General features: G+C 52.7%; 1 protein-coding gene across 1 annotated transcript; it reads left to right on the forward strand.

Moving 5' to 3' along the window:
• Positions 1-4,125: 4,125 nt before the first annotated feature.
• Positions 4,126-6,367, forward strand: CkaCkLH20_08379 (uncharacterized protein; the record flags this gene model as incomplete). Its single annotated transcript, XM_038891094.1, has 2 exons — positions 4,126-4,181; positions 4,273-6,367. 2 exons carry the CDS (start codon positions 4,126-4,128, stop codon positions 6,365-6,367), a joined length of 2,151 nt encoding a protein of 716 aa, XP_038743468.1.
• Positions 6,368-11,076: the final 4,709 nt, after the last annotated feature.

Consider the following 11,076-nt stretch of genomic DNA (forward strand, 5'->3'; position numbering starts at 1 on the left):
GTACATTCAAAATCGGAACAAACGTCGGGACCGAAGAGACGTTGACGATGCAGATTGACGGTGAACGGAAACCCTGTGAGACAAGCCTGCAAGTGACGAAATTCCGAGGCATTGACCGACGCAAACCAAGTGGCCGCGACTCGTTTCCGGAAACCTCAAGAAATGGGGCGTGTCTGGTCACTGGTTTGAGAAACTCGCGCCCTATGCGGCTGGGGTTTCCGGGCAAGATCGGAGAAGATTCCGGGGCAGAAAATCGCGAAGCGAGACGTGTGAATGATCTGCCGAGCAGGTCGAGACTTGAGAGGAAACAAGTGGTGAGCTGGTTGACGATGGTCTTGGCAATGTCGTGAATCGACAGGACTGAGACACCTCAGTTGCTGTTAGCGCCTGCATCTGTCAAACATCTGGCCATGCGCGTGCCTCGTGTGCTGATTTCAACGACGCATATGGATGTCTGCTAGAGAGCCGCAGCCCGCACCAAGCATACATGGGCTTTGAACGAAACCGAGCGATGGAAAGGGTTGCCAACTTCGAGCATCGATTGTATGATGTTTGTTGCGGGCTGCTGGCCTGTGTGAGGAACTTGGGGGACCACTGCTTCATCACCAAACAGCTCAGACATGTTTCTTGACAGCGCATGGTCTGTTCGACGCTGGTCGCAACGCGTTGTTAAGGGTATGTCAGGCCAGGAGGCGAGAAAGACACGTTCAGCCTAGACACTGAACTAATAGTTTTCAGAACAGGCCCGCCAATATCAGCCTTGAAATAATCGACAACTGTTTCGTAGTGTCCCTGGCCGGCTATCCATTCGGCAGTCGCTTGTCGTCCATTCGCTGTCTGAAACTGCAGGCAGGCGAAGGTGAGTGAGGTTTAGGGAAGTGGGAGAGAACATGGAGGCAAGGCTCGTGATTCCGGACAGAGGCTTCGGTAACGAGTCGACTTCGGGTAATGTGATTGATCTCCCTTCCCGTGGTGCCCGTTGTCTCTCCAACCGATCGATCTGGTGTTGGAAGATGCCAAAGTCGATTCTGTGAAGTTTCAGTGCACTAGGGGAGCACAACCCCTTGCCCGACTGAGCTACAGCCTAGGCTGGTGAAGCTGGGCCCGAAACAGTGGAGATCTCCCGCCGGGCTGCTTTGCCTCATTCGTCTTTGCCAGGGCGATGGTGCTCAATATGGTAACGGGTTGGTGAGCACAAGTGGCATCACCACCTTGGTGTCTGTCGTCGTTGCGATCCAATGGCGGGGAAGTGATACGGCAGGTCGAACGAGTTCCAGAGCCAGTGCTAGCCCTCTCTTCCCTATCTCCTTGGCGCAGACATTCCATGCCTTGAGATCCGTTGCAATGCGGGAGAAGCACGAACCGGGCTAGTCTCGTAGCGCAGCGCCGGGTTGACTCACACCTGTCGCTTACATGCTTCGGGAGCTTTGGCGGCCAGTCCAAATGTCTGCCAGGAGGGGTTGCTGGGTCATCTTTGAAGGATGTGGAATGAATCGACAGGTGGCTGTGGGAAATGGTTGATGAAGGAGTGAAGATACGGCTTAATTGCTGCAGCACGCCTGTGGAAAGCTGTCTGTCTCACTGGCAGGGCTGCAGTGCCAGCTGCACGAACCTTCCGTCATCAACGCATCGAGTCAACGGGAATCTACCTTGCCTTGAGAAGGCGCGGAGCATCGTTCTTGTGTCTGCAAGGCACGGTTAAGCCGACAATGAGTGGCCACTGGCAGCTGCCATCTCGTCAAGTCGCAGCTGTCTTCGTCAGTGGCCGCTGCTCGCTCGGCCTATTGTCATCTGCCTAGACATTTCCGCATGGACTTACAGCACAATTACGGCCCAGCTAGGCTTGGTGCTCTGCAGACCGTTCCTGTTTCCCTGTCTTCGGAGAGGACTCTCCCTAGGAATCTTACCCAGATGTTCCAATTTTCCCCGCCTTACGGTGCATCAGTTGCGAAAGATATGGCTGCGTTTGGAGAAGTACCTTGCATAAGGTGTCGTCAAATCCCTTCTACATCATATTTGGGCATTTCGCTTGCTGTGTAGCCGAGCCGTTGCGACCAGCAACCGCCTAAGCAACTCGAATTAGGTACTGACTAAGAGACGGCTCAGCAGCTGAGGCAACCGGCCTCCCGTGGTTACATCTACTTGTTTTTGGCTCTATTCCAAGCTGAGGAGATCTGTATCTATCCGTAGGAAAGTCTCGGAGCTTGTTGGAAAGAAGATGCCGAATCAGAGCACGTTAGATCAATCTCAGGCCACCTCAGGGCAAAGTCGTTTGTCCATATGGCTGCTGATGTGCATATCTCAACCACAAGTAACCTCGACCACCCCCGAGACAGGCTCATGCCGTGGAGGAACATCCTTGGAAGCCCTTTCTTCAGTCCCATAGAGTTCATCGCATGCCAATACTAGCTGCGCTCTATTGCAGTAGCTTCAGCAGTAACAGACAGTACTTTGGTGTTAGCCGCCGTCCGGTAAAGCACCAATTTCAGCACGAGACCCTGCCAACCCTCGTCCAATTGCGCCATAGTTGGCACTCAACCGCATTGATTCGCATACCTTATGCCGATGCTTTATCCATGAAATCGATACTTTGCCATGTGTAGGTTGGATACGGGCAACGCTCAGACGACGACGCCACGTTCGACGCCGGCTGAAGCTTAGATGGCCTCCTATCATCCCGTCTCTGCCAAACCTTGAAACCTGGACTACGTGAAGAAGCGCCTGGTGGTGTGGCCAGGAGGATAAACATCTTGACATGCTGCCACCACCTCTCAGCATCTGTGCGAGAAACAGCTCACTGGATCTGGCATCCATCTGAACACTGCTGGCCGTCAGTGCGTACGAGCCGGCCCTCCGATCAGAGCCTGCCTGACCTCATGTTGCCCGGATGCTCAGAACCCTTCCAACCTCCCTAGCTGAGCCACTCGACACTAGATCCCAAGGTTCCCCTCCATGTTTTAGTCCATCAACGTCAGAAGAGAGACCCCAGAGACGAAGGATCTGGTTCTAGACTTGAGGCATGTGGCTTCGGCGAGAGAAGCGTCGTCTTCTTTAATTGAACTGGCAAATATTTCGGTAGCTAATACCATCAACCAGGGTATCCCCTAGCAGTACGATGATTAAGGTGCCTGTTTCCGAATCGCGCCTTGAAATATCAGCACTCTCGTCACACACACTGCGCTGTGCTTCGCTGGACAGTGCTGCTCTGTAGCCCCCTTCCGCCAATGAAGTGGTGTTGTCGGCTGATACGTACCCATGATGACCTTAACTCGAGGTACTTTGTGCACTCGAATTGCCCAAATTTTTTTTGGCAAACCCCATCGACGAGTCTCCAACGAGGGAAGACGGTCTCTACCAACTACCAACTACCACCTTAGCTTGATCTACGTACTTCTTACTTGCCATCACTGCTGCAGGTACTTTTCGAGGTTACCTGTTGCTACCTTCGTTCCCTTCTAGGCATGATCCGTACTTCGTACCACCACTTTAATTGATCATCCATTCTCCCCTTCCCCGTCCACTTCCCCGGTTGGCGATTGGTTCCTTGGACGCTCCTTTCCTCTTCCTCACATCTTGTGCTGCCTTTCCACAATCTTGCGCTCTGCTAGAAACGCTATCCTGACGGTCGAGGCTCCTACGCTTTCCTGTCTTACGACCATACGACTGAATATTCGTCTTCTGTAACCTCTCTTGCGCTGGTATGCTCTCTCTCTCTCTCTCACTCCTAGCCGCATCTCGGACCTCCTCCCTGTTGGCTGTCTTTGCCTCCTGCAACTCCCAACCTCCTAACCTCGGGCTTTGGGAACATCTTTTTTGCTCACGCGAGTCTTTGACCTTTAGTTTAATGGTGTTCTTATGATTCTACGGCCCCACGAGCTTCTGTAATGATCAATGATATACGAGCCTGAAGCCGCCCCCGCCAGATACGCTACCGACGTTCACGAGCCGACACTTCGACAACCCTGCGCCTAACCTACTTCCCCCTTCAATACGGCAGTTGCGACCCAATTCCGATACTTTGGCGCACCGAGAACACATCTGCACTATCCAACTTCAATAATCCCGTTTGCGAAGGTGGTTCTGTCATGTCCGAGTTAGGGTTGTGTGAACTACAGTAGAATTGCTATGAGTGGGGATCAGCTGGCTTCCAGGCAAGATTTCTACCAACCCACCTCGCTCACGTTGGTCTTCTGCCTCCCGCCAGGCCCAAAGATCCAACAGGCCGCATTTCTACCAGAACTCTCCAAGGCTAACTTGAATTTGTGCTTGCAGCTTTGGAAACCCAAACGCTCAGCCGCCCACACCCAAGCAGACCCCAACCTCCGCCGTTTTCCCGAGTCCTGTCTTCGAAACTCCCAAGCAGCGGCAAGGCCCCTTCGACGACGCCGGCGGCTGGACACCTCGATTTGCAGAGGACTATTCAGTCTTCAACACTACGCCGGGCAATTTGAGAGGCTCCCAAGGCTCCTTTGCCGATTTTACATCCTCAACGACGACATACCCCCCTTCCGCCGGTCTCAAGAGACCCTTGTCCGCCGAAAGCCTCGCTACTCAGATTGCGTCCCATGCCAATCACCTCTCGCCCAACCCGAACTTACCCTTGCCGCCAGTTGACCCTTCTCGACGACTGCACTCCTCATCCAAGCCCCCGACTGAACGACCCGAGTTTCCTGGTCGAGAGGACGGCCCAGCCAGCCCCGAAGCAGCTTCGCAAGATAGGAGGATACTGAAGGAGACGAGAGATACAGAAGGCACCGCAGATCTCAACGGGCAAACAGCCACGCCTCCGCCATCTTCTCACAAAGGTGGGCGGAAGCTTGCGCCGAAGCTCCAGGTCGTCAACATGCAAAATGACCATGGCTACGGCCAGCCAGACTTTTCCGGGACCCCACAGCAGCCTAATATGGCGTTTGTAGCTGCCACCACCGACATGTTCGGCTATCCCATGTCCGCACCGGCATCCGCAGCAGCGAGCTTCTGGGACCCAGGCGCCGATATGTCGGGAATGGACATTGATTTCTCCTTCGGTTCTAATGTTTTCCAGCCGAGCCATCGTCACATGCCATCCTTCGACGCCTCCCAGATGTTCCAGGAGGTTGCGTCCCTGCCGATAGCCAATAACCAAGAAAGTGCTCAACCAGTCAAGCGGAGCCGGCCACTGGCTCCCAAGCCTGCTATGTCCAATGTCCATTCCAGCTCTGCGGATATCTCCATGGCCTCCTTCACCACCTCGGCAGACGATCCGTTTGGCATCGTTAGCCCCGGTGCAGGAGTGGATCCAGGCCTACTGTTCAGTCGACCGTCCTCTTCGAACATGGAGACCAATATCCCGGTGACACAAGGATCCGCTCAATTCGCCCTTGCGGCTGCGGCTGCGGAAACTCAATCGAGAGCGCCTATGCGAGGCGGGGACATCCGCCGCTCCCTCAGTTCCAAGGAGCTGGCACCCAGTAGAATGCCCGACCATATGTCAGGAAGCTCACCTACCAAATCACACGGACGTCCCAATGGGCTTCAACGCAGCGTTAGTGAAAACCGTGGTCGTCGCGGCTTGCCAAAGGCTTTGCCTACGTTAGCCCCGGCCATTCAACCTAGGCCGCAGGTCAGTCATGGTCCAATCATCGGTCCAAATCGGCCCCCTAGTCGACCTTCAGGCAGGATATCACCTCTCAAGCAGCAGCATTCCCGACTCTCAAGTCTGACGTCGATTCCTGAAGCCTCGAGTCCCCGCACCAGGACGTCCGTCAAGTTCACCATCGACTCAAAAGGCAGAGCAAGAGCTGAGACCACCGTGGTGGTTGACGACCCTAGGTCAAGTAGTGCACAAAGAAGACCTGTCACAAGAGAAATGCCTCGAAGGGAGAAGAGCTGGGATTCAGATGACGACGAGTCTTCGACTGACGACGAACCGATCATCATTCCCAGCCGAAACACGTCTTTCGCACTTCCAGACCCTCGGAAGCCGACGTCGTCTTCCATGTTCCACTCATCCCGAAGAAGCGTGAGCGAACACAGCTCAAGCAGTCATGGTGCGTCAACTTCGCAACATGACGCTGAGAGCGAAGCGGAGACGGTGATGAATGATGCACATGGAAAAGGTGGCGACGCCGCGAGCGAGCTGCGGAAATTGGTCGAGAGTCGCCAAAAGCGGGTTCCTCAAGTGCCCAGCAGTCATCGATCGCAGCGTTTCGCGTCCGGCAGCTTCGGAAACTTCCCAGGAGGATTGGCGTCGCCAGACGCACTGACTGAGGCAAGCTTGCCATCGCCGACAAAGACGACGTACAACGTGCGATGTGTCTGCAGGAATAGCGCGGACAGACCAGGAGAATACATGGTCCAGTGGTATGACATTTCCACCTCGGCATAAAGTAGCATGACTGACACCCAACAGCGAATCCTGCGAGATGTGGCTTCACGGTTCTTGCATCAACATATCTCGGCGAACTCTTCCGAGTGTATATATCTGTGCTTTCTGTTCCAACACCCCCAACATGCGAGGTGGCCGACTCCGCGGTAATGGTCCGGTGCTTGGGTCGTCCGGGGCAAGCCCTCTGGCTCGTAAATCTTTTCGGTAGCTCGCGGCCAGTCGAACTCTCAAAGTAATAACTCGTCTCACGGCGCACCAGTAAAGGTTCGCAAGGAGGAAAAGAAAAAGTCTAGAAAGAAAACGGGGCAATCCGCCGTCAGGTCATCTTGGACACTGGCGAGTACATATAACACCCCAGGTACAAACTTGCGACTTAATGACAACAAACATGAGATGACAGCCATTTTCCTATGAAGAGTGACAGGACATTAAGATTTAAACAAAGCCAAATCTTTGCCATTGGGCGGATATCAAGAGTATTTGACTTCAAGGGAAGTATCCAACCTGTGTCATGTCAAGTGTTCGTCTCGCACGGAGAAAACCTCCCCGCCGCTCCTCGTTTGTCAGCGGTCAGTTCGGATAGGGCGATGAGGTCGCATCTTGAAGTGAATGTGAGACCCACGGATAAGTTCCGCAGAAGTCGCAGGCCTCGCTGCCGTCTCTCACTCGTAAATTGTCCTTCCAGCCTGGCGCCCGGCACCCACTGCTTGGCCGTCCAGGCCCCCCCATATCTGGTTGTTCGTGTATGACGGGATTGGGGCTCGGTCTGGAATCGGATTCTGTCCTCGTGGCGGCAGCGATAGGTGAGGGGGGTTGCTGCGTCTTGCAGTGAGGGTTGAGACAAGCCTGCCGGATGAGTTCCGCAGAAGTTGCGGTGTCATCCCGACCCCCGGTGGGCGTGACTTTTGCGGAACTTATTCTCAGGTCTAATGTTGCATATGCTGAATTGTAACATGCTGCAAATATGTTTGGTCATCGACAGGTCAACGACAATGTGTTGCTCGCCACAAGCCTGTCCAGTACTAATGACAACGCATACCCGGGATATGTTGAAAACCCCGTAGTAGAACTGCTTTCTTGTCTCGTTAGGAAGACGTTGGTCAAGATTGGTAAAAGCGATACCACTTGGACCCTTGGTGGGCGTAGCCCAACGTAAGGCGGTCACACTGCTGTCTGTGTGAAGTTTGTCTGGCTCTCTGGTGACTACCTATATGTCTTTCTCCTCGGTATCTCTCTTGATCGCTGATGTTATGAGTACATGCTTTAAGCTATGAGAAAAAAGCGCATGTCGATGCCGTATTTGAGTATACGAGAGATGACTCTGCTCATCTTTAGCTGGAATATGACTTTATAAGATGACTGAGCTGTGGATAGTGTGATAACCATATGTCTGCATTTCTTCACGCCCCGTGCCAGTAATGTGTTAAAAGCATCGAATCTTGATAGCTCGTCAAATAATGATTGGAAGACGACGAGTCTGACTTCTCAATGTCCCTAGGGCTCTCGTCCCAGCGGCGATCCGGCCCATCTCAACCATCGGTGATGTCTTGAATTTGACGCACGCACACTAGTTTTGGACAATGATTGTGGAACACACGAATAAACCCAAGAAGGAAGTGCTGAAGGACGACACTAGAGATAGGTGATGAACGAGTCTGTGATTTGGCCAGCTGAAAGATCACCTCCCAAGGATAGTAGACTGACTGGCCGATCTTCAATCATTTAGAGTGCCTATATCAAGGATAAGCTCAGCGACACTTCCGAAGTCGTTGATGGCCCTGGTGGTTGTCTTGACGTCAGGCGAGTGCTTTTATATCATTTCTTCCATCATACTTGTGCTATGGAATTGTAGAAACTGTCGGATCAAGGCTGGTGACGAGATGCTGATCGTGCGCATCCGTCTTTGCCGTGACGATCTTGCGAGTGGCAACCTCTGCGTTTTATCGGCAGTGTTCGTCGCGTTGAACGTGGCGGCGACATTAACTATGAAGACACCAAAATTCTTGACCCTCTGGGAAGCGGGATCGCGGTGTAGTTACCGCGAAGGGGTTGCCCCTGCTCCTTTGACCGAGTACTTAAGGTTGCGCATCCGCTGACAATGTTCCTGATGAATCGAGAAACGCATCTTCGCCTCATTCCCATAGACAGGTTTGACTTTACATTGGGTGCGACCCTGGGCATTGTGTTCCGGACCAACCTCGTCAGCGTCGTCTCCTGTCGAACTGTGATCCATTTCATTTCGGCTGTCTGCTTCAGTCATGATGTATTCGAATGGAATAACACAATAGCAAGAGGAGTGAAGACAGAGGAGCAGAACATTACTTTCTGTGATGTTTAATTGAGCTCATACTCGATCGCCAGTGACCGAAGCGGCTATGGCTTTGGCCGTCGAAGGAAGTCGACCTTTGGGTGCCCGGGCGACGAAGACTCTGGAAGCACATACCGCTCGACTTGCCCGTATTTGATTATGTCTTTGGACGAGATTTTGTACATCATATCAACTTTACAGCATGACTAGGCTGGGTCGTGGTTGTTGATCGCGAACCTCTAATCGACAACGAGAAGGAGTAGGGTATCAAAACTGTACTGGGTTTCCTTACACCCATCGACAGCGTTCTAGAAACTTGGCCCCGAAGCAAAGGGGATGGTCCTAGAATGAAGCTGCCGTGAGCGTCATCGACGCATTGTATTCTCTGGTTTCTTTTTAAATGGACCAGACCGTAGCGTGTTTACTCTGTTCTTCACAGAGTGCGATCCGGTCGTTGTCGAATTTCATTCGCGACGTCATGGGCATGGCTGAGGCTCTCGTGGCTTTTGCCGTGGGTCTACCTGTGGCAGGCGTGCGAATAGTTTTCACTGGGCTTCTACTGAAAAGGTAGACGCCGGCGAATACATCGGCGACAGCGACGACGGATTATACAGACGACGAGGCTGAGAATGGTTTCATCGGTCGTCTTTATGTCGCTTGCCGCCGAGCGACAGTGAAGATCTCAGGACAATAATGAAAGATATTGCGCTGATTAAGAGCACAAATAACTTGCGAGGTTACTTTTTTAAAGACGAAATTCATGGCCCATAACTGATGCGCCGAGGATTACTGCAGGGGGCTATATAAGAAAGTGTGCCATTGGCAAGATGCAACAAACGTGAGGAAGTCGATGTAACCAGGCTTCCTGTCTCCAAGATTGCTGTGCTGACTTTGACTTCATGTTGGCTCCTCGAAAACGGGCAGAGGCATAATAAGCGAAAGGGAATGAGGGATAGAGACAAATTCTGCGCGACAACAACGAGCTCAGTTTTGGCAGTTTCGGTGGGAAATTGGAGGGTCCCGAACGCCGGCGGTGCCGACATTTACATCCGCTCAGAGTGTAGAAATAGCCTAGATATTTCTAAGGCAGACCGCCATCCTTCAGAAGCATCAGGAAACTATGAGTTACCTTGAAAACATGCCCATAGGAAAAGACTTGGGTTTCCTCGGAAATGGGCTCGTGGTGACTGTGGATGAATGCTTCGAAGCAATAAAGTCAAGCTTTACGCTGACTCGAATGGTTCGCTAAAGAGAAATGCGGTCAGCGAGGAACATGACAGTCCAATGCCATTACTTTACTGTCATAATTACTATTACGAGAGCGAGTCGGGTCCAAACTTTCAGTGGCAATTCCAAATTATTGCAGACAGAAAACGAAAACGGCCTACGAGGGGCAGATTCTTGGATAAGTTCGTCTGAAGGTGCCGTGCTGCGAGGAGGTGAGTATCCCGGAAAAGCCGCCGTGCCGGACAGCAGATGCGCCGCCCTGGACTTCGCAAGTACTGGCCAGCAATTCTCGTGCTATCAAAAACTTGGAGCGAAGAGAGGGGTGAGATGAGCTGGCACCAGCCATTCGATGATGTATTCGGGGTTCCACAGGTGCAAAATTGGCGGAGGTTTTCCCCACCACCGACCCAGACCGACTCGCCGATGTCCAACGGGATCCCACACGATGCGATCATGGGGGATTGCGCAAGTCGCCTTCACTTTGGATGAGGAAAATACAATGTCGGTACGCGGCAACAACATGCGTCCAGGATGTTCAAACCTATATTGCAGGTCAATCTGGCGATGCCACTGTAGCGGTCTTGAGATGAACCCTGAGTGGTGAATACCAAACTTACGACCTCTCGTCTCGTCTAGTGGTTCTTTTCGCGCACAAAGACTGCGGAATTTCTGTGAGAAATGCGAATCTCGGTTACGGTGGTTAAATTGCGCAGCTGGAGAACACCATGCTTTGGACGAAGGCTGTCGGAGTTTGGCTGTAAGTGACAGCGTAAAAGTCGGCGACGGATGTATTGGCGACAGAGGGAAATCCAGAAATTGACAGAAATCCATTGCAGCGAATCAAGATGGCTTGGCTGGTGTCGTCAGCGAAGTTGATTCGTGGAGAGTTCCTTCGGTGTGGTGTGGAATCTCGACGGTCGGGATGGGGGTGATCACAAATGAGGGCAGAACTTGAGTCCACAAACGACGACCAGGAACAAATGAGCGCAGCTGGACCTTCCATCGTGTGTGTTCGACAATTGGGTAAGTAGCGGTGTACGTCGAATCAACCAGTGGGTAGAAGTCCCTGGGTGGGATCGGATCGACTCAGGGTCGAGTCCAGGTCCAACAATGATTAAGCTCCGAGGTTGCCAAATGGGGAATGTCGCAGGCGACACCAGTCAAAGCTAAATCG

Source organism: Colletotrichum karsti (genome assembly GCF_011947395.1).
Source record: "Colletotrichum karsti strain CkLH20 chromosome Unknown Scaffold28, whole genome shotgun sequence".
Taxonomy (NCBI): domain Eukaryota; kingdom Fungi; phylum Ascomycota; class Sordariomycetes; order Glomerellales; family Glomerellaceae; genus Colletotrichum; species Colletotrichum karsti.